The sequence below is a fragment of the Zootoca vivipara genome, chromosome 12 (assembly GCF_963506605.1).
Source record: "Zootoca vivipara chromosome 12, rZooViv1.1, whole genome shotgun sequence".
NCBI classification, from domain to species: domain Eukaryota; kingdom Metazoa; phylum Chordata; class Lepidosauria; order Squamata; family Lacertidae; genus Zootoca; species Zootoca vivipara.
This window is the reverse complement of record NC_083287.1, coordinates 14143852-14171626: the sequence shown is the minus strand read 5'-3', so window position 1 is coordinate 14171626 and position 27775 is coordinate 14143852. Positions and strand designations below refer to the sequence as shown.

Here is a 27775-nt window from a genome sequence, read left to right as displayed (position 1 = left end):
CCCAGGAGCACAGAAAGAGAGAGGGTTCAAGCGCAGAACAGAGTGACCAAAGCAGATCAGTTTGAGTTGTCAAGTCCATTTTTACTGTCGCTACTCAGGCATCTCTAAAATCCAGCCTTTCCGCACCCCCCCTTTTTTTTTAACAATGCTCCACTAGCCATGTGATTGTGAAAGAAATGGAATTTCTAGAAAGATTTTACCAGTTGTGCAAACGCTTGCTGGCCAGAGTCATTGATGGGTACTTGATGAGTTTGCATATGGTAATGTTTAGGTTAGGGTTGCCACCTGTCCTATATAATATCAGGGGTGGCCAACTCTCAAGAGACTGTGACCTACTTTCAGAATTAAAAACTGGCAGTGATCTACCCCCATTTGGGGGGGGGGTGGTTCAGCTCAAAGTTGTTTTTTAGGGAGGGAAAAAAAACCCTTTGGGGGGTTTAAAAAAGCATTTGGGGGGGGGGTTAAGGCAAGGGACGAAGGGGTAAAGTCACTCACATAAAGATCGCTATGGATGAAAACAGCACAGAGAAAGCTCCGTTGTCCCTTCCAGAGATCAAACAACAATGGGGGGCGGAGCGAGGGGGTGGGGAAGGAGTCAGTTTTAGCGAAGCTAAGGAAAGGGAGCCAGAGATCAACCGCGATCTACCAAAACCTCGCGGCGATCTACCAGTAGATCGCGATCGACCTGTTGGATTAGGGACGCAGGTGGCGCTGTGGTCTAAACCACTGAACCTCTTGGGCTTGCCGATCAGAAGGTCGGCGGTTCGAATACCTGTGATGGAGTGAGCTCCCATTGCAGTTGGAAAGCAACGCCAGCGCAAGTAGATACCGATGGAGCGGGGAGAGAAACGGCGCTTCCATGTGCTCTGGTTTCCGTCATGGTGTCCCGTTACTCCAAAAGCAGTTTAGTCCTGCTGGCCCCATGACCCGGAAAGCTGTCTGTGGACAAACGCCGGCTCCCTCGGCCTGAACCCCATAGTTGCCTTTGACTGGGCTTAACCGTCCAGGAGTCCTTTGCCGTTTACCTTTTTAATAATACAGGATTGTCCCTTATTTCAATGTAAAACACTATGTCCTGTATAGATTCAATATAGGACACAGTTTCCCCTGTTTCTGCTCTCCTGCTGCATGCATTTGCCTCTCACTTCTTTCCTTTCCTTTTTTTTATCCTCGCTCCTTTTCTTCATCCCAACTCCAAGGAGGAGCAAACCCAGGGCAAGGCTTTCCATGTTGCTCCTTGCAGTTCCCTGAAGCTTCAGGTGGGTTAAGGCAACCATCTGCAGAGCTGCAGCATGGGCCCTGTCCCTTAGAGAGCAACAATGGCCAATGGCTTCAAGTTGCAAGAAAGGGGATTCCGACTAAACATTCGAAAAAACTTTCTGACAGGAAGAGCTGATCGGCAGTGGAACAATCTCCCACGAGAGGTGGTGGACTCCCTCTCTTTGGAGGTTTTTAAACAGAGGTTGGATGACCATCTGCCATGGATGCTTTAGCCCAGATTCCTGCATTGGAGGGGGTTGGACTAGATGACCCTTGGGTCCCTTCCAACTCTACAATTCTATGATTCTATGAAATGTGCCACATTGCCTGTAATTCTGTCTGTTTCACACCCATCTAGCAAGGTGCAAATGCGTCTTCTGATGCTCGTGTGATACCCACTGACCCTACTAGGTGGATCTCATAGGGATGGCAATATTCATCTTCATCTCATTGCATGTCAGAAGGCACAACTGGGTTGGCATCGGGTCCAGAGATTGGCCTTTCCACAAACAATTTAGCAGTGGTACAGTGGTACCTCTGGTTACGGACTCAATCCGTTTCGGGGTGCCATTCACACCCCGAAAAGTCCGTAACTAGAGTGCTTCTGCGCATGCGCACGTGGTGAAACCCGGAAGTAGACACTTCCGGGTTTGCCACATTCTTAACATGAAAAAACGCAACCTGAAGCGGCCGTAACCCGAGGTATGACTGTATGTGCAAGAACCATACACTATAAAACAGAAAAGGTGATGTGGGATGATTCCTCAAATCTAAATACAACAGACCCATTTTGTCACACATTTTTTATAAAAAAAAATTTACCGTAGCTTTATTTTCAGAATTCACATATGACAGAAGTTACATAGCCAGTCAAAGGCCTGTGTGTCTGCTGGCAGATCTGGGCACAGAGGTATTTTCACAGACAAAGCTCGAAGACTCCTTTTTGTTGCAGGTGAGCGTGTCACCCTTGTCAAGAAAGACTAAAGCGAGGGTTCTTTTGTGACGGTTAAGTTGTGCTCCTGAATATACCGAAGCAGAATCTGTCCTCTCCTGTCGATGGTTTGGAGCCAATGCTTCATTCCTTCACGTCCCCCCTGGTTTCCCCAGAATTCCTCATCGAGATACAGAGATTGCAAAAGCAGGTTTTGCAAGCATCCTGACTTGAGCACAGTCACAGCTGTCTCAGGAAACCTGACCAAAAAAAATTGAAAGTTGTGTTTTTTATAGACAGAATCCCATATGTGCATGAAGGCAGCATACGAAGCAATCCAATCTGCTCCCTGGGATCTATTTATTTTCCGCCCAATATTTATCGAAGGATTAATTTCATCCAAATCTCTAAATTTCTTTTTTTTTATTTCTAGATATTTATATAATTATCTTTAAATACGTTAATATTCTTAGCTGTTAGCCATACCCCCAAGTATTTAACTTTTTTATATAGACACAAGTCGGAAACTTGTTGTAGATCCTTTTTATGTTGTTTTGTCATATTTTCCACCAAGAACTTAGTTTTATTTTTATTTAATTTGATACCTGCTATCTGTCCAAATTCCTGGATCCTCTCCAACACTTTTGGTAAACTGTTCTTAGGATCTTCTACCATAATCACAAGGTCATCTGCAAAAGCTTTTAATTTATATGCTTTATTTCCTACCATTATTCCTTTTATTGTATCATCTGCTTGTATCTTTTTTTGCCAGGGTCTCTAATACTAATATAAATAATAATGATGACAGGAGACACCCTTGCCTTGTCCCCTTCATTATTTTACATTTTTCCGTGATCCCATTGTTCACAATCAGCATAGCTTGTTGTGCTGAATAAATTGCCTCAATAACTTTACCAAAAACCTCTCCAAAATTCATCATTTCTATCATTTTCTTCATAAAGGCCCATGAAATATTATCAAATACCTTTTCTGCATCTATAAACATTAAAGCAACTTGTTTCTCATTTCTGACCTTCAGATTATTATTATTTATTAGATAGGAAAGGATATTTGCTAAACCATCTCCTCCTCAAAAGGAACAGGCTGTCCTAGTTGTATCATCAATATTTTGGGTACCGTGGGGAGGAAGTGTTATTGAGCTTATACAGCCCACAGGTAATATTTGCCAATGCCCATCTTACCCGTCTATGCCTTGCAGCAGCCTGAAGTTCAGTTTTGTGTCTGGGTGGTGCAGTCTGCCTGCGTTGTCAATAAATACTAAGTGTGAAGGCTTGCTCCTCCGGATCTGGAAAAGAAGAATCAACTGAGGACACGGGTGCATGAATGTGAACAGTCTGTTACAGAACATTTTGGGAAATGTTGGCATGTTTGCCCTACAGCTCGGTGCTTTATGGCCATTTTTATGTGTGCAGTAATATCCTCCACAAAGCAATTATGCTTACATTACTAAATGCAAAGTGGTCCGTAGCCGCAGAAGTCTCCCGCTTCCCCCAAGAGACTTCGTACTTCATCTTCTTTCATTCCTATTTTCTTTAATCCAAAATGTTTACTTTGACATTTAGGGCCAGGGGAGAAGTTTTAGTAAGAAGCAATAATGCATCGCCAGGCTAGTCCACAAATCACCAAGTGTTAGAACAGAAACTCAGTAGTGTTAAAAAGGGCAAAGGATTGTGGACATAATATACAACTTTCATCATGGGAGAAATTATGGAGGGAGGATTTAAAATTCACAGCATGCTGCACATTGAAAGAAAATTATATGAAAATGATGTAACATTGGTAACTGGCTCCTACTAGACTAGCAAAAATGTATAGAACTGCTACAAATATATGTTGGAAGTGTAAAGAGAAGGAAGGCACACTCTACCACATGTGGTGGACGTTGAAGATGACAAAAGCATATTGGGAAATGATTTACAATGAGTTGGGAAAAAAATATAAAAAATTCCTTCAGTAGCACCTTAAAGACCAACTAAGCTTTTATTTTGGTATGAGCTTTCATGTGCATGCACACTTCCTCAGAATACCAAAATAAAAACTTAGTTGGTCTTTAAGGTGCTACTGAAGGATTTTTTTTTATTTTTTGCTTTGACTCAGACCAACACGGCTACCTACCTGTAATTGGAAAAAAATGTTTAAAATAACTTTTGTGGAAAAACCAGAAGCTTTTCTATTAGGAATTCTAGGTCCAAAAACACCAAAGGAACAGAAAAGACTGTTTATGTACACTACAACAGCTGTGAGGATGTTATTGCCCCAAAGATGGAAGGAAGATAAAATACCTACAAGAGAAGAATAGCTGGTGAAGATGATGGACTATGGCAAAATGGCAAAAATGGCCAGGAAGATCAGAGATCAAGAGGATAATAAATTTAATAAAGAATGGTGAAAATGTATAAGTTACTTAAAAGAACACTAGATTCAGGTAGGTAACCGTGTTGGTCTGACACAGTCAATATATATATAGCACCTTAGAGACCAATGAAGTTTGTTCTAGGTATAAGCTTTCTTATCTGAAGAAGTGTGCATGCACACAAAAGCTTATACCAAGAACAAACTTAGTTGGCCTCTAAGGTGCTACTGGACTTTTTTTTTATTTTTATATATATTTTAAAAGAACACTGTAAACAATTAAAAACATTGGCAGGATTTAAAAAAAACACTTGCAATGTAACGAGAACTATGTTGAGAATTGAGTGTTAAGAAAATATGGAGAACATTATATGATGCAGTTGGAAAAGAATAACACTGGAAACCATGGAGGGGTGGAGGGAAGTCCAGGGATTCAGAGAATCCTATGTGTATATGATCATGATTTATTTGTGACGTTAACTGTCAGAGCTAAATATGAATAAAAATATTTTTATATATTAAAAACGTGTTAGAAGAGAAACAAACTCAATTCACAGTGAAGTGGCATACCAAGATATGAACCAAGACCAGCTCGGCAGGGTTTTGGCACTTCTCGTGGAGCATTTCCTGAACACAGGGCTCAGAAGGATCTGGCTGAAAGCCACAGCAATATCGATCCAGGCGGTCGTGGACCTGCGGGAGATGCGGAGGGTTCAGAGGCGTTAGAATTCTGTATCTGTAATGTCGGACAGAGACCTTTCCTTGTACGGAAGACAAATATTTGCTGGTGGCTGGCAGACAATCTCTAGGTTGTTTGTCCTTGGAGACTGTGTGGTCTAGTGGACTGCAGAGTAACCTATGCTCTGCAGCCAAATTCCCCATCAATCGTAACTGCCCAGTTAATCACACTTTCAGCCCCATCTATTAAACAAGAATGTCGATGGGAACCAGGCAGAGGGCCTTCTCAGTACTGCCTCCCAATTGAGGTCGGAGCCACAGGGAGGCAAGCAGCGAATGGGACGGGCCTTTGGGGCTGGGACGGGGGCACCTCCTCCTCGTGGCCTGAGAAGGGATGCCCACGCACAACCCGACCTTGGGCTGGCCGAGAGGGAGGGCGCTTCTGCCGCCCACCGAGGAGGGAGGGAGGAAGAAGAAGAAAGCGAGAAAGCATTGCTGGAGCCACATGCGTTGCCCAGAGCTCCTTGCTGCAAGGACAGGGGGCCAAGGCGACACAGCAGCCCTCCTGGCTTTGCTTTTCTCCGCCTTATCTCTGCTCCCAGGTTGGGGCTAGTTTGCAAGGAGAGACTCCCTTGATTAGATGCTGGCCGACGAAAGGACTGGACATTGCCCAGTCCACCAGGGAAGCGCAACACTTGCCTGGAGCCGGCAACCCACGCTACGACCCTGGCGACGGGCACCTCTTGAGGGCACGCCAGACCGTGAGAGGTTGGCCTACCAGGCTGTTTAGAGCATAGCGCATCCACCTTTCCCAGGCCTGGTGTCATATATGATGGGAGATGTTGGCTAAAAGTAAGTGCAGGGAGGACACACTGAAGCCTGTGCTTTGTGAAATGGGCCACGTATTTCAGTCACCCTGCAAAGCAACAGAAAAAGGCATCAAATGCCAAGCTTCCGATGCCAAGGAAAACTCAGGAGTGCATTGGAGCGAGCTCCCGGTTCTTCCTCCCCACCCCGCTGAATTCAAGTCAGGGTTACTAAGCAACTCCACCCCCCCCCTTGCAACCCAGCTGAGTTCAAACCTTGATGGCAAGGAAGAAGCGTTGCCCAGCTTAGAAATACCAGTAGGAATTGAGGGGGCTCGGCCACCACCCATTCTGAAAAAGCAATTGTCTGGTAAGGTTGGAGGCTGCTGAATAGGCCAGACCATCTTGGCTGTGAGTGCTGGAAGACCTCATCTGGAGTCTCTGACTGACTCCAACTACAAAAACGGAAGCTGATGAAAAGACTCTTGGGGGTGGGGGGGTTGTTTTGTGGGTTACGTGAAGTGGGGGTCAGGAGCCAACTCCTAGGGGCTGAGGTCCCTTTGGCCCCCAATAAAGTATTTCAGGGGGCTCCCCCCCCACACAAGTTGATGGGCATTGCCATTCAAAGAGTGGGTGGGTACCACATCTTGCGATTGGGCTGGGCTGGGCTGGGCTTTCCTACCACCCCCCAATATTTTACTCAAGTTGGCACCCTTCGGTGAGGGTTGTTGCTGTCGTCGCTCTCGGTTTTCTCCATCTTTATTTCAGATTTTGCTGCGACTCGTGCAGAAACGGTTCCGTTTGGTTGCGTATTTTTTTAATAAAAAATGCTTCATTTATTGTTTGTGAGTCCTGTTGCGATGGGGCAGTTCTGCATTTGCTTCATGTTGCAAGTCGCCTCGAGCATGGTTTGAACCGCATGCTCCAACCTGTGCAGTTTAAATGAGGCGTTGGTTTCTGGGGCGATTTCGTAACATGAGAAAGCACCGTTTGTTCTCTTTTTCACTGTACCGATAAGTCTCGCCATTTCAGCAGATGGCACGTTAGCGGAACATCTGAAAGTGTGAGAGTTGGCAGCCGTTTAATGATGGTTCAGATTTCTCGCATTCTGGGGTTGCCAAGGGAAATACTGACACCTTCCAAAAATTATCCGAGAGCCACCATTACACAGTTGGTGGCATTGAAATTAACGCTCTTGCATCCATCCCTCCATGGATCTGTACAGTATATTGTTCTTAAGTTTGGACAGGGCGGGGAGCAGGCGAAGGTAATGTGTATTTTATGGCTCTATCGGGAACATAGGAAGCTGACACCTGGGAATTTCAGCCTGAATTATCCCCAACATAAAGGACTCTGGGTTTTTTGGGAGAAAGTACTTTCAAACATATTCCCAATTCCTTATGCATTTTTTACCTTAGCTTCCCCCCTGTCTAAACGCTGTCTCCCTGTTGCTGGTTGCTCAGCAGCGTCCTCTAGTGTCATATTTTAATAACACATTGTGAACATTAAAAATAGGATGTCATGTGTCCATATACAGGTGAAACTCGGAAAATTAGAATATTGTCAAAAAGTGCATTTATTTCAGTAAAGCAACTTTTTATTTTTATTTTTATTTTATTTTTTTGCAAATGCACAGTAATAAAACAAATAGTTTCAATAATACAAAAATAAACATTGCTATTACATTTCATTAATTAATCAATTACATTACATTTATAATTGACCCGCCTAACGACAAATAATTACAACAAATAAAGGCTTGACATATCTTGCTTTGCATGTCATGCATCTATCTCATATATTGGTTTCACCTTTTAAGTTGCGTTACTGAAATAAATGCACTTTTCGGTGATATTCTAATTTTCCGAGTTTCACCTGTATGTTATCAAAACCATTCCTTAACATTAAAAACCACGAGTGTAAATCTATGCTTGTGGCCAATCTCTTTTGCAATGCCTCTGTAAGGTTTTTCTTCTTCTTCAAAGAATAAAACCTTGTTCTCCCTTGCATTCCACACTTCACGCAACTCTTTATCTCTACAACCCTTAGTACCTGCCAAAATAAGTATTAAAATACACACACCGAGCAAAAAAAAAAAAAAAAGTTTGTACCTGGAAGAAGCAAAGAAATTTTGCAATGATGCCAAACCCCAATTGCTGCATATTAACTGCCCAGATAGCCTGGCTATCCCTGTTTACTTCAACAAAACTTGACAGGTTCAATGGGGTTTGGGGTCCAAACTAGATGTCAACATAGAAGTTGCATTTAAAAGCATTCCTAGTGTTATGCTGCTGCTGGTTGGAAGTCATGGGGAGATACTTAACACTTTCCCAGGGCCGTCCTTTCCATTTGGCTTAGTGGCGTGGTGCGCCAGGGCGCCTCCCCATCTGCTGGGGAGCCCCAGCAGCCCCGCGCATTCCTCATGTTCAAGGCGGTGAGCGAGGCGCTGCTGCTGAAGCAGCCTAGCTCTGCCACTGCCTCTCCTCCGCACTTGCAGGGGGCGGTTGACTGTATTCTCCGCCGTGCGCTGTTCCCGCCACGCCCCTCGCAACAGCAGGCTTGCTAGCTGCCGTTCCAACGGTGCATAGCAAGCGGGGGGGGGTGTCGGAGGAATTTTCCACCACACTGCTGGATACCCTTAAGGCAGCCCTGCTCTTTCCCTTCTGTCTGCTTTTCAGCTCGAAACCTCGCACCCCTTTCCCCAGCCACAAAGCTACAGAGAAAAGCAGAAAGGGATAATTTGGGGGCGCAAATGAAAAATAAGTCTATTGGTGTTTTTTGTGCTGCAGTTTTTGGAGGATAGGTTTGTCGAAGCGTGTGTGCACCTGTGCTACCTGTAGCACAATCTCATATGGAAACTGGGGCTGTGAGAACTGCCAGGTATTTCAAATCAAGTCCTGAAAATAGCATCTGCTTTGTTGTCGTTTTTTTAAAAAAATCACCCACAGCACTCTCTCTCTCTCTCTCTCTCTCTCTCTCTCTCTCTCTCTCTCTCTCTCTCTCTCTCTCTCTCTCTCTCTCTCTCTCTCCAGGAGATTTTTCTTGGCAAGGAACCCTTATTCCTGTGGAGAGCTGTTCACAGAGCAATTGGAATTATATCAGCGACTCAAGGTGTTAAAAAAAAAATTCAAAACCACAACCAACAGTAATAGTCTCTCTCTGTGCAGTTTAGGATGGATTTCCAACGAGCGCAGCTGGTCTTTGGGAAAACATGTGAAGGAGCCATATATTAAGAGAGCGGCAAATAATAAGATTATGGGAAAGTCTTGTGCTCACATTTAATAATGGAAAAGCTCTCTCATCTTGGTGGGATTTCTAAACGGCTCTGCAAAGAGTTATTAGGAACACAAGCCATCAAGAGAATGTGGCTTGGTTCTCTGCATGAGCAAATCTCTACAGGTCAGTGCACTTAAATCAAAATCTCGGCCCAGCATGGCATAGGAACATCAGAAGGTGCCTTATACTAAGCCAGGCCATTGATTCTTCTTTCATTTTTTTTTTACGAAGTAATAATCATAAATAAATAAGAATAAAAATGTGCAACCCACCACCAAGACCACTCCATTGTAACTATCCAACTTCCCAAAATTTAAACACCTCTTGTGATGGTTTGACCCCTGTCCGTTTTAACAGTACAAATTCTACAAACACCCTCCATATCTTCTCATCTTATTCCCCATCTTATCTTAATGTCACGTGTTAATTTATCATTAATAGCTATATTCCACACCTCTTTATACCATTCTACCATTTTATATTCTGCTTGTCCCTTCCACTTCCTAGCTATCATAATTTGTGCAGCTGTCAATAAATTTGTGAGCAAAACAGCCAAGCCAAGCCAAAGCAATTTTGGCGGACTTAAAGATGTTCATTTGTCGCAAATTGATTCTAAAGACCATGCAGCGCAAATTTTAAGTGATTTGGAGCGTTTGTATGGAAGCATCAAGAAGTGTTCTCGTAGAGAATTGACATGTGATATTCCAAGGCTTAAAATGAACTCTAAAACGGAGTTTTCAAAACATGTGAATGAATTTATGGCTGTACTCATAAGGAGCACAATTCGGCCTCTTATCATGACTTGGCAGCCAGGGCCGGTGCTAGGGCTTATGCGCCCTAGGCAAAATCACCTTCTGGCGCCCCCCCGGGCACATGCGTCATGACGCACGCACAACGCCGCTGACGCCCCCTGCGTCCCCTCCATAGGCGGGAGGAGCGCAAGCCAAAAGTGCAGCGAGCGAGCTACGGGCGCTGCCGCCGTTCGCTCGCTACAGCCACTGAGGAGCTCACAGCGTCCCCTCCATAGGCGGGAGGGCGCTGAGCTCTCCTTTTGGCTCGCGCTCCTCCCGCCTATGGAGGGGACGCTGTGAGCTCCTCAGTGGCTGCAGCGAGCGAGTGGCGGAGGCAGCAGAGGCAGCAGCAGCAGTGCCCATAGCTGAAGGCTTCAGCTACGGGCGCTGCCGCCGCCACCGCTCACTCGCTGCAGCCGCTGAGGAGCTCACAACGTCCCCTCCATAGGCGGGAGGAGTGCGAGCGCGCGCTGTGGGAGGGCGGCGGTGGCGCGGGGTTTTTGCGGGGCAGGCTGGCCAGCGCCCCCTCCATTTCACGCCCTAGGCAACTGCCTAGTTGGCCTAAATGGACGCACTGGCCCTGTTGGCAGCTGCACTGTTCAGGAAAAGGAAGGAAGGAAGGAAAGAAGGAAGTTTGCTCCACCACAAGGTTTACCTGCAAGAGAAAGTCAAAGAGGGCCAGTTTGGCCCATTCCGAATGCAGGACGGTCAAACATTGTCCCTTCCCAAGAGATGTTCTGGAATCTTCCATGCCACACCGTTGCCTCAGCAGCTCCTGGTACTGCTTCCACCCTAGAGCAAAAGAGTTCTGGTCGTTCCCGGGATCATTCAGATGTTGTATGTCAGGGGCCCACCATACGATGGGTCTGGCGGCACCGTCGGTGTATTTGTAAGGTAACAGGGGACTGCTGAACTTCCTGGCCACTGCAGGCAGGCTCCGGTGTAGCCCCAAGACTCTGTCCAAGTGGAAAGCCAGAACCTCATAGAGGTCGGTGGGCCTTTTGATTACCCCACACAGCCCATTGGAACAGAGTCTTTTGGCATCATGGGGAATGCCATCTTGGCTGGGCGAAAGGACGACCTGGAGTATTTGCCCGTGGGCAGGGATTCGATGTTTGCTCACAACTGTGCCATTGGCAAGGAGTTTCATCTTCTCCACATCGTCCAGGGTAAACCACGGTAGGGCATTCTCGCCCAACCTCAGACTGCTCTCTCGTCTTCCAGAAAAGCCGTTGGGTTGGGGCTCCTTGCACCACTGTGATTTCTGCAGCTCCTCCGTGTCTCTGGCCCAAAACGGAGATGGTTCTGGGTTCTGAGAGTTTTCCATCGGTCCCCCAATGCCTGTCGTGCTGCGGAACGACTTTCTGCCTGAGGTGATGGCTTTGATTATACCTGAGCGTTGATGTTCGGCTCCAGCTGCCTGCGCATCTGAGTTACATTGTTCCTGTGAAGAAGTTCGCTGGCCTGTGGATGCACTCTTGAGATATAAAGGCGCTCCAAACTCTGCATCTCGGAAAGGATGAGAGGACGGAGCCAACTCCCTCTGCGGTTTCCGACCCACCACTTTCTTAGCGCCAAGAGAGGAGCTCAGATCTTTGCTGGCAAAAGGGACATCAAACTGTCTCACATTTTTATGGTCAGTCATAGAGGGATAGGCTTGGAGCCGGAGTTCTCTGCTGCATTCGGAGATTTTTGCTGCGATGTTGTGTTTCTTAACCTGCCCCTTTGATTTTAAACCCCTAAGATTTCGCCCAGCCTGGCTCTTCTGCTTGCGGGCTGAGCTGGGGTTTGGCAGAGTTTGTCTTCCCTGATGGCTGGGCCATTCCCAGCGGCTTTGACGCCAAGCCTGCCAGGCAATGGGGGCAGTGGAGGGTGCCCACAAACGCTTGGGACGGGCAGCTTTCCCTCGAGGCTCATTCCCAGGCAGGTATCGAAAATCGGACTTCTTGTAGCTGTTCAGGGATGTCGACGAGAAACTAGTAAGAGCCACCACAGACAAGGCGAGCAAGAAGCAGAAACCAGTCACAGGAGATTTCTTTAGCCTCATTCGATACCATGTTCTCTGGGCCTGTGGAATTTGAATAAGAAAAAGAGGGATTTTTTGTAATATAGACATGGAAGCATGGGAACGATTGCGGAAGAGAGATATAAAATTTACAGCATGGTACGGTCTAAGATAAAATTACAGTCATGCCTCAGATCCTGAATGCCTTGGTACTCAGACGTTTTGGCTTCCGAACGCAGCAAACCCGGAAGTGAGTGTTCCGGTTTGTGAATGTTCTTTGGAATGCCCGATGCAGCTTCCTCAGCTTCTGATTGGCTGCAGGAGCTTCCTGTAGCCAATCAGAAGCCGCACTTTGGTTTCTGAAGGTTTTGGAAGTCAAACGGACTTCCGGAACAGATTCTGTTCAACTTCCAAGATATGACTGTATATGAAAATGATATATCAATGGTATCTAACATTGAGTAAATTGGCAAAAATGTATAAAACTAAATCAAATAAGTGCTGGAAATGTAATGAGAAAGAAGGGTCTTTTTATCATATGTGTTGGTCTTGTAGTAAGGTTCCTGGGAAATGATATATAATGAAATGAAAAGGATGTTTAAAATAATGTTTGTTAAAAAAACCCAGAAGTTTTTCTCTTGGGAATTATAGGTATAGAACTACCTAAATTGTATAGAAATTTATTCATGCATGCAACTACAGCAGCAAGAATGTTACTTGCCCAAAATTGAAAAGAAGAAGTCCCAGCAAAGGAAGACTGGATACAAAAGCTTATGGAATATGCAAAAATGGTGAAACTTACCAGAAGAATCAGAAATCAAGAGAACAAGCTTTTTATAAAAGAATGGAAATGGTTTATTAAATATTTATGGACAAATTGTAAGCAGATAAAAACACTGGCAGAATTACTGTAATAACCTGCAGCTACATAAGAGTATATATTTAAAGAAGATAAAAAAATAAGTTAAGTTTATTTGGATATGCAGAAGATATTAAAAATAAATTTAAGGAACCGCAGAAAGAGGGGGAAGGAAGTCAAGTTTTAAAATGTCAAAATGACTGTAAAGACAATGAAATGTATATATCTGAAAAGTATAAATAAAATTTTAGAAAAAGAAAGAAAAAGAAGGATTTGTCACAAAGGCAAAAGTGGGCAGAGTGGTGAATGTAACTTACTATCTTTTTTCCAGCTATCTTTTATTAAGTTTCAACATTTTTAACATATACAGTCATAACACAATTTCATCTTTTCTCTTATTCTTGTCGACTTTTTTTTACCATGCTTTCCCCCTCCCCTTCTGCTGCCCCCTATCTTCTTGCGGGGTAGGTGCATCTAAAATACTATGCAAAGGGTTAATGCTGTAGCATAGCATCTTGTGATGTCATATATATACTGAGCATAAGGACACAGGTGGCGCTGTGTTCTAAACCACTGAACCCTGACTGTGTTATCTTGTAACATTGTGATTACTTAGGTGAATAGATGGAAGCAGGAATCTAAGGAGAATGATTCCCGCTTCATATTTCTGTACAAGTGTAGCGATGTATCCTCCAACTTTTCTCTGATGAAAATAATAATAATAATAATAATAATAATAATAATAATAATAATAATAGGTAAAAAGGTAAAGGACCCCTGGACGGTTAAGTCCAGTCAAAGGCGACTATGGGGTTGCACTGTGATGGAAACCAGAGCGCATGGAAACGCCATTTACCTTCCCGCCGCAGCGGTACCTACTTATCTACTTGCACTGGTGTGCTTTCGAACTGCTAGTTGGCAGGAGCTGGGACAGAGCAACGGGAGCGTACCCCATCGCAGGGATTCAAACCGCTGACCTTCTGATCAGCAAGCCCAAGAGGCTCAGTGGTTCAGACCACAGCGACACCCGTGTTAATAATAATAATAATAATGGTAACACTGAGAAGGATCAGGAACATACCAGAGAGTAAATTCTATTGAACTCAGTGGGACTTAGTTCTGAGTAAAACTGCTTAGGATCGCAGTGTAAGCCTGCACAATCTTTACCCAGTTACCTGGGAGTATGGTCCATTGAATACAGTGGGACTTGCTTCTCAGTAGACAGCGTGAGGCTCCATTTACAGTAAAGGAATACATGCATTTCCTAAGAAATAGCTGGCTGCCGAAGCATTGCGACTAAAGAATTTAAAGCGGATTGGTGACTTTTCCCTTCAAAATAATAGGAAGGGCTTTGGACTCCGACTTCACCAGTTCCTCCGTTTGGGGCAGGAATTGTATTTCAGGAATTGTATTTTCAGTTTTTGCACCACTTTTAATTGTTCTCCACAAGGGGAGGGGAGGAAACAGGGACATTCCAGGATCAAATCAGAAACCGGCACAGCTTCTGTAATTCTGGGATGGTCCATGGAAAAGAGGGACACTTGGAGGGGACCTGTAATTCATACCAGCTTGTGTTTCCAGAGTAGTTTATCATGCTAATGAGCACATCTGAGACCATCCAAGAATGGCTTGTGCTCTCGGTCAGGACAAAGAAGTTTGATTACCTGACAGGGGAAACCAGGAATTTGTAAATATTTCCATTGTATCACTTTTTTAAAAAAATAATGACGAGCATTGTTTAATCTCACATTAGCTTTGGTTGAATTTATGGAAAGTGTTTTACTTATTGGAGAAAATGTACTTAGTACTTTCCTTTCTTTTCTTTAATTTAATTTTTTAATTTGAATTTCATAATTACAAAGATACAAAAATAAAAAAATAAAAAATCAATGAATAATAAATAATAAATACATATTAATTAATATACATGAAAAGAATCAAATACCCAAAAGAAAGAACAAAAAACAATTTGTTCCTCCCCAATAATTTCTACCCCTACAATCACCACCACCACCCACCCCATAGTGCTTTCCAGCCCTTCTTATATTGCACAATTATGTTCTTTATTCATATACTGTATATACCTGTATCCATACTTTCCCTTTTTAATATTCCCTTTTTAATATTCATTTGTTTGAGCCTTCACAAATCTGCTGAAAGATCAGCCTTCTCTACAAAACCTCTACAATGTATTTCCATTGTATCACTTGATGGGTGTTGTTATGTATTCAGTGCTCTGTGTTTGCCTGAGCTTGAGTCTGGACTAGACTAAGGATTCTGAGCTCCTGTGTTCTGATTCGATACATGATGTCCAATCACAGAGCATTTCAGGATTTGGGCCTCTGCCATTGGCCCTTAGACTCTGAGTTGTGATTCGCAGCTTGGAAGTTTAGACAGCGAATCACGTTGGGAGTGGGAGTGACCCAGGCCTTCAGGAATGTATAAAAGCAGCTGCTTTGCCCCTGTTTCCGAGTTAGGTAGTTCAATATAGGTTCTTGCTGCCTCATGGGAACCCACCTACATTTCAATGGGTGTGAGGTAGAGGGCAAGGGATAGATGGGGCAAACCTGATTAGCCGGTTTCTGCCAGGAAAAAACCCCTCCCTGTTTGTGACATATCTATGATGTATCCATGATGCTTCACTAAGGGTGTTGTAGGTACAAGGGAAAACTTATAAAAGTAAGAGCATCCTTTTGTTCAGGGATTCTTCCTGCTTCTTCCATCTGGTGGGTGGAAGTCCTGTTGCAATAGTCTTTTGAATAAAGATCAGGCCTACAGGCTGCTGTTTTGCTCCGATATTCTTGTCTGGTGTCTTTGTTTGGAAATCCAAGTGAGCCCAAAGATTTTCCTATAACACCTTTAAGCAGACACCAGCACGGCTAGGCTCCAGGAACTGAGCCTTCGCAAGCGAGCAAACTCCCAGCCTCGTTCTTGCGCATCGCAAAGCTTCTTGTGGGCTCCCCAGCCTCCTGGCTGAAAGACTGGATAGAATTTCCTGCCCCGAAAATAACCCCTAAGCAATATAATAGCTGAGCAAAGGGACATGACAGAAGTCTCTGCATCAAACCTGAATAAAATTAAAGCAAAGTGTCCACATTGGGGGACTCTGAATCCAGCAACGCTATGGTACCTGAACAAACTCCAAATGAGGCCTTTTCTCCATCTGTACCTCTTGCTCCTCAAAGTCCCTTCCTTATTATTATAATACATTCTCTCCAGGACCTTTGCTGCAAGCTTGGTCTCGCATCGCGAAAAACAGAACCAACATAAATTGCGAGGAGATGCCAGAAATCTGCTATTAATTTCCTTGTCGGCTCCTGCTCCGATCTCTTCAGAGGCAGCGAACATCCTCTTCTTGATGTATTCCAGCACCTCTCTCTCTCTCTCTCTCTCCCCCTTCCAAAGACAGTGATTGACAAGATCGCTCCCTGTCCTGGTTAAATGCCATGACGATGGAATAAAATAAATAAATAAATAAATAAATATATTATTCCTTGTGTGTGTGTGTGTGTGTGTTTTCATATAGGCTGCAAATGCAGAAAAGTACAGCAAAGAAATTTACTGTAGGGTGGCCACTTAATGCTTTGCCGGGGGGGGGGGGGAAATGCATCACTTTAAATAAATTTTAAAAGAGGGTGCAGACTTACTTATTTATGCAGAGTAGGTTACTGTCCAGGTGTTGACTATTGGTGGGCAACATCAAGGCTTCTGGTCTCCCTTCTTACAGTTTTTTTTCTAATCTTTTATCTTTTGTTGTTGTTGTTGTTTAGTCGTTTAGTCGTGTCTGACTCTTAGCACGCCAGGCACTCCTGTCTTCCACTGCCTCCCGCAGTTTGGTCAAACTCCTATTCGTAGCTTCGAGAACACTGTCCAACCATCTCATCCTCTTGTAGCCTTATTAGCTCATAAGGATCCTTAAGTTGCGCCCAGGCAGGGACAGGGACAGCCAATAACGACACCGAGGGTTGAATCCAGAGGAAGACTTTAATCTCTAATTAGAGAGACTCTTGGTGATCCATATTTCACGACAAGAGTAAAGAAACACAAATTTGCAAAGATTCTTATACACTTCTTGGGCTCCTTTCCCCCTCCTCTGTAAATGTGCGCACACAAGGGGGTCATAAGTTACAAATACATATAAGGATCTTCCTGTGTCCGGTTCTTCTCATAAACACATGCTGACTCATGCTTACCCCGGTAGCATCCTCAAGCAGCCTTGAGTGGGGGCTTGAGTTCCTATCTATCTTGCCTGCTCTGTGCGTCAGACTGCTAGCATCAGACTAGACAGTCATCCGGCCTTGGTAGCTAGCTGTCGAATGTTTTCATTACACTTCGGCCTACTTTGGTACAGAGGCACTGAGAGCATCCACGGAATATGGGGGGGGGAGGGGGCTAAGCCATACACTCAGAATTATACAATGCAGGCAATGCAAACTATAGGATCAGATCTAGCTCAATAACATTATTGGCAAATCTCTCCCTTCACTCTGTCGTCCCCTTCTCCTTGTGCCCTCCATCTTTCCCAACATCAGGGTCTTTTCCAGGGAGTCTTCTCTTCTCATGAGGTGGGTTTTTCAATCTCAGAGCAGACATCCCTTCCAACAGAGGATGCCTTCAAACAGAAGTCTGTCCTCTGTAAAGTAAGGCACATGGTCACCCCAAATTGCTGGAACAACTATGCTTTAGCACAGGCGTAGTCAACCTAAGGCCCGTGGGCCGGATGCGGCCCAATCGCCTTCTCAATCCGGCCCACGGACGGTCCGGGAATCAGCATAGAATGTGTGCTTTTATTTAAAATGCAGCTCTGGGTTATTTGTGGGGCATAGGAATTTGTTCTTTTTTTTCCTTCAAAATATAGTCCAGCCCACCACATGGCCCACGGCTGGAAAAGGTTGCTGCTGACCCCTGCTTTAGCAGATCTACTAGGAGCAAATGTTTCCAGCCTGCTGCTTTATGCTACAGACTCCAGCTCCCCAACCTTATACTGTACTCAACACCAAGGTCTCACAACAAATGTAACTGATTTGTAAGAAATACAGTCGTACCTTGGTTTTCAAACAGCTTAGTTCTCGAACATTTTGGCTCCCAAATGCTGCAAACCCAGAAGTGACTGTTCCAGTTTGTGGACTATTTTTGGAAGCTGAATGCCTGACGGGGCTTGCTGCAGGAGCTTCCTGCAGCCAATCGGAAGCCGGGCTTTGGTTTCCAAACGTTTTAGAAGTCGAACGAACTTTCAGAACAGATTCCATTCAACTTCCAAGGTACGACTGTACTGTGCAACCAGAAAAAAAGGACAAGGCATGTAATTTTGTAAACCAAGAAAATCTTTAATAAAAATATTTTTTTAAAAAAGAAAATAAAAAGAAAGAAAACAGTTTGCAGTTTCCAAGCACAAAAATACTGCTTTCTGGTTTGTATCCTCTGGCTTTGGTGAGTTTTGGCTTGAATCCCTTCTTCTCTAGGCCGACCACCCTCAACAAAATGCAATCCGCTGTTCTTTCTCCCCTTTCACAAATGAAAGATTATATCTTAGAAGTAAATGCCTTGTGTTGATTCTGGCACCCAATATCAAAAGGCTAAAGCGGCTTAGCGGTTGTGAAGAAGATGGTGTGGAGATTGTGGGGGGGGGGAAAACAACCCACAACTGTCTTGTTCTGCAAGCACATGCTAAACATTTCCCCTCTAAAACGCCTGCCTGCATCAACTCCACACTGACAAAGGAGAGAGATGTTTTTATTTTATGGGTGAAATTCAGCCCTGTGCCAAACCCATACATATGGTTTTGATTGCTGGCGTGAATACAAGAGAGGTGGGACAACAACACACACACACACCCCGGAAGTTTGGAACATCCCTTGGAAAGGGAGCATAGCGCTGCATGTGTTGCTTGCAGTTTCAGTTCCTGGCATCTCCACTTAAAAGGATCCGGTTGAAGCAGGAGATGGGCAAATCCATCAATATCAGTTTCTCTCAGTTGCTGGTTTCCCCAGACTTAGGTCCAGTTCCACACATTTCCACATCAATTTGCAGGGTGTTCTTTTTAAGACTTCGTGAAAATTCACCAGCACTTCAGCACAAATCTCCCCTCATATACATGTTTGCATGCAATTTGGACAGAAAGTGGTTTTTGTGGGGGGGGTGGGGGGGTTGCATGCTGTTTTCACTAATTTATGCATCCTGAAGCCCATTTTACCATACTATATTCTTCTTCTTTGGCGATCACTTGTAGCCGAGTAAAATTGTCTTCCATGAACATGGTCTTAACAGTGAGTCCATAAGTGACTGTGGAGGCCAATTCTGGATCCACACGTCCTTCCACAGTGGGGACATTGGTTTCCAGGTAGGAGTTGACCACGGTGAGGGTTTGCCAAGCGTGCCTTCCTCTTAGCACATTTCTCCCTTTTGTCCTGAGTTTGAGCATCTTCAAAGCCCACGACACCTTTGGAAAAGGCTATTCTTCAACTGGAGCACTTGCAGACCAGTGTTTCACAGTTGTCGGTGTTTATACTACATTTTTTAAGATTTGCCTTGAGAGAGTCTTTAAACCTCTTTTGTTGACCACCAGCGTTACGCTTTCCATTTTTAAGTTCGGAGTAGTTGCTTTGGAAGACGATCATCAGGCATCCGCACAACATGACCAGTCCAACGAAGTTGAAGTTGAAGAATCATTGCTTCGACACTGGTGATCTTTGCTTCTTCCAGTACACTGGCATTAGTTTGCCTGTCTTCCCAAGTGCTATATACACATTGCTTGTCTGGAAAACAGCATTGCAAAACTTGGGGAAGTGTGATTTTTGAAGAGTGGCCAAGTTTTGCTTTGTGTATTGATTCAGAAAGTGTAAATTTGCCTTTAAATGAGGACTGCTTCTAATCTGTTGCTGATCCTGAGGTGGGAGGCGATGGGAAAGACCTTACCCGGTGCCTCAGAGATCTGGTGCCCGTCAGATGGGAATTCCCTGAAGGAATTTCCTTTGCTTATAAAAGTAAAAAACAGAGGTGTGTAGAACCAATGAAAGCTTGTGCCTTTGTGAGAAGATACAAAAAAGACTTTGGTGAGATTCTAGGAATTCAGCACGGAGGAGAAGAAGAACTGCCACTAGGCAGTTGAATGTGTATAGGTCCTTCCATCCCTTTCCCCACTTCCATGGCCCCGGACATTGGCAACCCACACTATGCCACTGGCTCCAAGTTGTCCCTTGTCAAATGTTGGCACAATTACGCTACTTAGCTAAGGAAAGAGAAAAGCAAATGTGGGGTGGGAGAGAGGGTGGGAGAAGCAGAGGCAACCATTCCTTCCAGAGAAGGAAGCTGTTCTTTAAAAGCACGGTAGCCCAGAAAACAGTCCACAGTTATTTGCACCCAGACTGACACTGTAGTTGCTTTTCTTTTGGGGGGCGTTGCCATGAATTAGGCCTTGAGAAAGAAGTCAGAATGCAATGAGCTGGCAATCATCTTGTCTGGATTCTCCATCAGCAGAGGCTGAATGAAGTCGGAACAATTCTAGGCCGAAGATCCCGCACGGAAGGAACCACAGTCTTGTTTTATATTTTTCTTTCTTAATGGGATTACCAGCTCTGACTCCAAACGGCTTCAAAAGCTGTCGTGTGCCTCCTAAGATTTTGCAAAGTCGTACTTTGTCATTTGTTTTTCTGAAGGAAAAAAAATGCTTTACATATTTAAGAGAAACCTCTTATTTTCACACCGCATACAAAACCGCAAAACACAGATATTCAGTTTCTTCAAGATTTGCAGTGTGCTAGTTTGTTCCTCACAGGGGACAGCATCGTGTTCCCTCGAAGGCATGCAAGTCAGCAGATATGGTCTCCATTTTCTTTCCCCCAAGGAATGCATAATGTGCATTCTTTAGATTCCGAGATACGCCAGATGAAAGGAGTGGAATTAAGAGTGGGGATCCCTGCAAGTCGCTTGGAGTTTACTTTTTGCACAAAAATGAAAGGGGGGGGAAGCAACTATAATAAATCATCATCTTTAAAGGAGACTTCCCCCCTTAAAAAAAAAGGAAAATAATTTCCACTTGTTCTGATACCCCATTGCTGCTGCCGTCGAGAGAAAATAACAGCAAAAAGCCAACACACATATACCCCAAATCACCACTCATGAAAAGGAGAGTCACCTCTCCAATGTGGCTGTGTACATTGGCCACGATCCCAAAGTCTACGCAAACGCAGGTTTCCTCCAAGGTCATCCCTGACCCAGTTCCTGGCCTGGCTTGGCTTGCTCCCATGAGTCAACAAGCCCACTTTTCCGGACACTCAAGAGGTTAAAAAGTGGGTTGTGGGTTTGCCAGTTTCTTGAAGTGAACTGAATTGGGAGTCGCTGCCGCTGCGGAAACATGAGAGAAAGGCCCGAGTCCACAGGCAGACTAGAGATCTCTGCTGCCGCCATTTCCGCATGACATCAGCAGGGTTTTTTCGGCCGCAGGCACAAAGCATGAGCAGAACCAGCCCTATCATTTGAGACTGTGGGCAATCGTAATTGTAACAGAATATTTTGAGCAGCCAAGATTTTTCTGCCGCTGACCGAACAACAAGGAGTGAAGACGAGCACCATCCTATGGGAAACGAATGGCTCATGGTTAGGGGGACATCATAGAGATAGAAGGAGAGGCACCCCACTTTCTGGGTAACACCCACAATGCCACAAGAATGAGCAAGGTAAGTCCTACCCCACTCAGCAGTGGGTCTTGCCAGCCATGTGGCCCAATGGGTGGGTGGCTGACCCAAATACACAATGAATGAATGAATGAATGACTGCGCACATATACTGTACTACAAAGATCAGATGTGCCAAAATAGCACATCCAGCTGCCTAAATAGGTGTGGTGCAGGTTTGCCTGAAAAGACTTAGGTTAGAAGAAGAAGAAGAAGAAGAAGAAGAAGAAGAAGAAGAAGAAGAAGAAGAAGAAGAAGAAGAAGAAGAAGAAGAAGAAGAAGAAGAAGAGTTTGGATTTGATATCCCGCTTAATCACTACCCGAAGGAGTCTTAAAGCGGCTAACAATCTCCTTTCCCTTCCTCCCCCACAACAAACACTCTGTGAGGTGAGTGAGGCTGAGAGACTTCAGAGAAGTGTGACTAGCCCAAGGTCACCCAGCAGCTGTATGTGGAGGAGCGGAGATGCGAACCCGGTTCCCCAGATTAGGAGTCTACCACTCTTAACCACTACACCACACTGGTTAGTTGCTTCTTTAAGCAACGGAGAAAGTCGGCATGTTGCACGCTGAAAGAAAACTATATGAAAAGGATGTACCATTCGTATTTGGCTCATAGTAAGTTAGCAAAAATGTGTAAGACAAGTACAACTACCTGCTGGAAATGAAAAGAAAAAGAAGGCACCTTTCATCATATGTGGTGGTTGTGTAAGGTAATAAAAGCATTCTGGGAAATGATATATAATGAAATGGGGGGGGAATGTTTAAAATAACCAGAAGCTTTTTTATTAGGAATTGTAGGTACCAGCACCCCAAAGGAGCAGAAAATACTTTTTATATATGCAACAACAGCTGCACGGATGCTTTGAGCCCAGAGATGGAAAGAAGACAAAGTCCCGACCAAAGAGGAATGGCAAACCGAGCTGATGGACTATGCTGAAATGGCAAAACTGACCAGAAAGCTCAGGAACCAAGGGGACAAAAACTTTAAGAAATAATGGGGAAATCTGATAATATATTTAAGAGACCACTGTAAGCAGATGAAAACATCAGCAGGATTTTAATAACACTTGTAATGTAACAAATACTATGGGCAACATGAATAGATAAAAAATACGGATTATGAAATAATATGCAGTTGAAAATGTTGGCAATAAGACCCATGGAGGAGATGGGGGAAGTCTAGAGATTCAGAGAAATCTCTAAATGTGGATATTTATTTGGTATTGTTATAGGTAACTCTACGCTTGTTAAATCAAATAAAAAAATTATTATTATTTTTAAAGGAGAAAGAGCCATCCATCACACAATTGACAACTCTGGGCCAGCTCCATCCAAGAGTGCCAGGCTCCCTTTAATATGCAGGCGGCATGTCTGCATCTGTGCTCAAATGTGCAACCTTGCACATATTTTTGAAACCACTACAGCTCTCTCAGACAAAAGGGGAGGGGGGGCAGGCTCAGCATTCTTGTCCTCCAAGAGCCTCTACTGCTAAAACAATTCCCTTTTCGCTGTCTTGCTAACACCTAGAGTCGGGAATCGGTAGGGATCCTTGCCGCGAGTGCCACCCTGTGTTGTGCTGAGGATTACTTGGAAAGTTGAGATCCTGGCCAGTAGGTGTGGAGGGAAAGAATTGGCTCTCTGATTGACTTCCTGGACGAGGATTCCTAGAAGCTATACTGGAACTAGCTCACATAGTAATGCCAAGAACGTCAGTTGGCTTAAGGAAATAGTCACAAATACTCTCTCTGAAGGAGACTTCCATCTTTCCTTAAAAGTAAATCAACTTTATGAAGTTTTGTGGAAGGGAGAAGGATGGTTAACCGATGCTTGCATTGCAGCACTCGACACTGAAAATCACTGAAAAAGGGTGGAAATATTTGCACATGGGCAGAATCTTGGAAAAGGCACAGTCTTGCTTCCTGTGTTGGCAGAGAGCAAGTCTTGGGCGGGTTCAAAACCCAGCTCACTCCTGGAGCACACTGACCAGCCTTGGGACAGTCCATTTCTCAGACTAGCCTACCTCGCAGGGTTGTTGGGAGAAAAAAACAAGAGTGGGCATACCATGAATGCTGCCTGAGCTCGTAAAAGTGGAAAGGATTTCTCTCGCGTGAAGGCATTTTGTAGACTGAAGCTACAGCTCTATTGGGGCCAGCCCTGCTGTCGGACAGAGTCGGGGGGGGGCTGCCTCAGGTGACAGACACTGAGCGAATGGCAACAGCCCTCCATTCCTCCCGATTTCCCTGTTGCCCTCAGGTCAGGGCCGGCCCTATGGCCAGGCTGGGTGGCGCAGGGCACCACGGCGCTGGCCGGCCGGTCCGCCGCGCAGCTGCCCCCACGGCAACTGTGCTGTGCCGGCCCACCCGCCGCACAGCAGCGCCTGTGGCAGCCGCGCTGCGCCCGCCCACCGCGCTGGGAAACGGGGCGGGGGGGCGCCGGAGGGATCCGTCGCACCACGGCGCCAGGGGCGCTTAAGACGGCCCTGCCTCAGGTATACCATCCCATTGTCAGTAAGATTCCTCTGCCAGGATGGTGGAATTCTCTCTATGGCCTGGGGTAGCAGGTTCCTCCTTTGCCTCAGGCAGCAAAATTCCTTGAGCTGGCCCTAAATCCTGTTCAGTGGTACCTCAGTTTACGAACTTAATCCTTTCCAAATGTCCGTTCTTAAACAGAAAACGTTATTCAACTGGGGCGCACTTTCCCTAATGAGGCCTCCTGCCGCCGGTGCCCTTCCACCGTTCGGATTCCGTTCTTAGACCGAGGTAAAGTTTGCAAAGCGGGACACTACAGAGTTTGTAAACCAAATCATTCGTAAACAGGACTGTTCTTAAACTGAGGTACCACTGTAGAGTGGTACCTCGGTTTAAGTACACAATTGGTTCCGGAAGTCTGTACTTAACCTGAAGCGTACTTAACCTGAAGCGAACTTTCCCATTGAAATTAATGGAAAGTGATTTAGATGACAAACCTAGACAACATCTTAAAAAGCAGAGACATCACCTTACCAACAAAGGTCCGTATAGTTAAAGCTATGGTTTTCCTAGTAGTGATGTATGGAAGTGAGAGCTGGACCATAAAGAAGGCTGATCGCCAATGAATTGATGCTTTTGAATTATGGTGCTGGAGGAGACTCTTGAGAGTCCCATGGACTGCAAGAAGATCAAACTTATCCATTCTGAAGGAAATCAGCCCCGAGTGCTCACTGGAAGGACAGATCCTGAAGCTGAGGCTCCAATACTTTGGCCACCTCATGAGAAGAGAAGACACCCTGGAAAAGACCCTGATGTTGGGAAAGATTGAGGGCACAGGGAGAAGGGGACGACAGAGGATGAGATGGTTGGACAGTGTTATCGAAACTACGAACATGAGTTTGACCAAACTGCGGGAGGCAGTGCAAGACAGGAGTGCCTGGCGTGCTCTGGTCCATGGGGTCACGAAGAGTCGGAAACGACTAAACGACTAAACAACAACAGATGGGTCCACGGAGTACTTAAACTGAAAGTACTCAAACCAACGCGTACTTCAACCGAGGTATGACTGTATTTGGGAGTAAGCAACACTGAACACCATGGACTTCCTAGGACTGCACTTCTAGAAACAAAACTCTTACCATGCTCAGATGGACGGTTTCCTTCCTTTGACTCCCACCTCCTGTCTTTACCTCCGGCAGAAGACCCCGGGCTCGGTTGCCTCTTTTGTTTGCCCATTAATTTCTCATCACTCAGCTGGAGGACCCCATATGTTGAACTTCCCAAGAGCCCAGAGCATCAGCCGTCAATATCTGTGGTCTCTCTTCATTTCTCGCTCTCTCTTGCAGTTACTTCAAGGTGCTTTCCCAGCCGCCACACTTTGTTGGGAGAGTTTGGTTTGCAGGCTGAGCCTCTTACTCCTCTTTCAACCAAAAAAAAGAAAGAAAGAAAAAAGAGGAGGGAGTTGGATTTTCAAAAAATGCAGCCTGTGAATCTCTTGCTAAACTTTCCAGGTGCTGCTGTGGCTCGTAGACGTGTTCAGGGGGACCCTGTGCAAATAGGGAAAAGATGGTTCTGAGCCATAGGACGAAATGCTGGCTGAGCAGCCAGCCAACTTAGTTGCTGAGTGTTCAAAGTGTGCCAGGACTGGCAGACTTGTGGGAGGGGGATCAGAGGAAGGGGGAAGGCCTGCTCACATTGCAGAAGCTCTTTTCACAATAAAAGCCTTCTCGGATTTCTCTTGAAACACTAAAAGCCTGAGCCGCGAGCCTTAGTCCTAGGGGGAAGCCGGCCAGGTGCTCCTCTTGCGCAGAGTAGAGAAGTACACTGAGTTGTTTGTGGCCAAACAGTTAGCCAATGAATACTAGGTTGGACAGAACGCAGAAGAGGGTCGAGGAGGGAGGCAGTATGGCGCAGTGGTCAAAGCAGCGGTTCCCAGCGTTGGTGGCATTGCCCCCAGATGACTTGGGTGGGTGCTAAGAAGCAAGGAGATCAACAGTTATCTCATTGTGCAGTTATCTTATGCGCAGTATCGTTTGTTTCTTTGTTTGTTTTGTTTTGTTTTCCAGTTGCCGTGTCTAATAAAGGGACCCCTGACCATTAGGTCCAGTCGCAGATGGCTCTGGGGTTGCGGCGCTCATCTCGCTTTACTGGCCGAGGGAGCCGGCGTACAGCTTCCGGGTCATGTGACCAGCATGACTAAGCTGCTTCTGGCAAACCAGAGCAGTGCACGGAAATGCCGTTTACCTTCCAGCTGGAGCAGTACCTATTTATCTACTTGCACTTTGATGTGCTTTCGAACTGCTAGGTGGGCAAGGGCCGAGCAACGGGAGCTCACCCCGTCGCAGGGATTCGAACCGCTGACCTTCTGATTGGCAATCCCTAGGCTCTGTGGTTTAACCCACAGTGCCACCCACGTCCCTGTCCAGTTCATTATTTCTGTTGTGCCTCCCAGCATTTCAGGTTGCTATGCAAGCATATAATATTTGTACACCCGCAAGCCCACGATTTCTTACAGCTGCCGCTAGCGAGCTTCTGTTCGTTTTCACCCTCGTCATAATTATTCCTATTATCTTTATTATTGCTATAAGCTTGGGAGGGGTGGGGGTTCAAGGCTCCCCTAAATTCTGGGATCCGGGAAAGGGTTCGAATTCAACCAAGTTCTGTGTTAGTTAGGTGAGATGTGTCTAGGATCTCAGTGTTCCTGATCTGAGCTGGGAGGGGTCAGTTTACAAGGGCTAGCAGACTTGGGAAAGTGGGGTCAGAGCACTGTGTGGGTTGACAATTTGAACCCGGGACTGTGGCCGTGGGAGAAGCTGGACCCTCTTGGAGTGTAATGCTGGAAGCCCCTCCAGCTCAGGTGGTGTATATGTGTAAATAAACCATATATAATAAAGACACTACAGTCTATGCCGTGCCTCATTTCCAATCCTGCCTTGGACCCCTGTACTCTCCCACAACACAGAAATTGGGGTGGCACGTAACATTATTTTGTAGGAGCAGTGTTTTCCCTTTATTTAAGGCTATGAGTAGGTTTCGTTGATAAAATTCACAACAAAATCGACCCACAGTCTTAAGAGGGATCCCATCCCTCAAAGTATTTGTCATCGTTTAGTCGTGTCCGACTCTTCGTGACCCCATGGACCAGAGCACACCAGGCACTCTTGTCTTCCACTTGTCAAACTCATGTTGGTAGCTTCGAGAACACTGTCCAACCATCTCGTCCTCTGTCGTCCCCTTCTCCTTGTGCCCTCAATCTTTCCCAACATCAGGGTCTTTTCCAGGGATTCTTCTCTTCTCATGAGGTGGCCAAAGTATTGGAGCCTCAGCTTCGGGATCTGTCCTTCCAGTGAGCACTCAGGGCTGATTTCCTTCAGAATGGATAGGTTTGATCTTCTTGCAGTCCATGGGACTCTCAAGAGTCTCCTCCATCACCATAATTCAAAAGCATCAATTCTTCGGCGATCCGCCTTCTGTATGGTCCAGCTCGCAAATACAAAGTAACATTGCTTCTTGGGGATAGCTCTCATGTCCTAAATCTTTTCTGGCAACAGATTTTTTCAGTGTCAATGTTCCCTGGAAACTGTTGCTGCAAACATGCCAACCCCCCTGGTAGAAATTAGGCACACCGATATGCAAACTGGGAACTGGAAATGTTG

At 45.3% G+C, this 27775-nt stretch overlaps 1 protein-coding gene across 1 annotated transcript; it reads right to left on the bottom strand.

Annotated features, from left to right (window-relative positions):
• Nucleotides 1-2057: 2057 nt before the first annotated feature.
• On the bottom strand, nt 2058-25958 carry GASK1A (golgi associated kinase 1A). The gene is made up of 5 exons (XM_035129483.2): nt 25259-25958; nt 10771-12183; nt 5135-5257; nt 3394-3497; nt 2058-2451 (listed from the first exon to the last, which is right to left on the bottom strand). Exons 1-5 carry the CDS (start codon nt 25259-25261, stop codon nt 2241-2243), a joined length of 1854 nt encoding a protein of 617 aa, XP_034985374.1. The 5' UTR covers nt 25262-25958; the 3' UTR covers nt 2058-2240.
• Between the last annotated feature and the right edge of the window lie 1817 nt (nt 25959-27775).

Excerpts from the sequence above, each read along its gene's own strand:
- GASK1A (XM_035129483.2), bottom strand. Across the intron at positions 5,258-10,770 it reads TCTTTGACTTTCTCTTGCAG|GTCCACGACCGCCTGGATCG; the intron begins GTAAACCTTGTG and ends CATCTCCCGCAG. Across the intron at positions 2,452-3,393 it reads CTGCTGCAAGGCATAGACGG|GTTTCCTGAGACAGCTGTGA; the intron begins GTAAGATGGGCA and ends TTTTTTGGTCAG.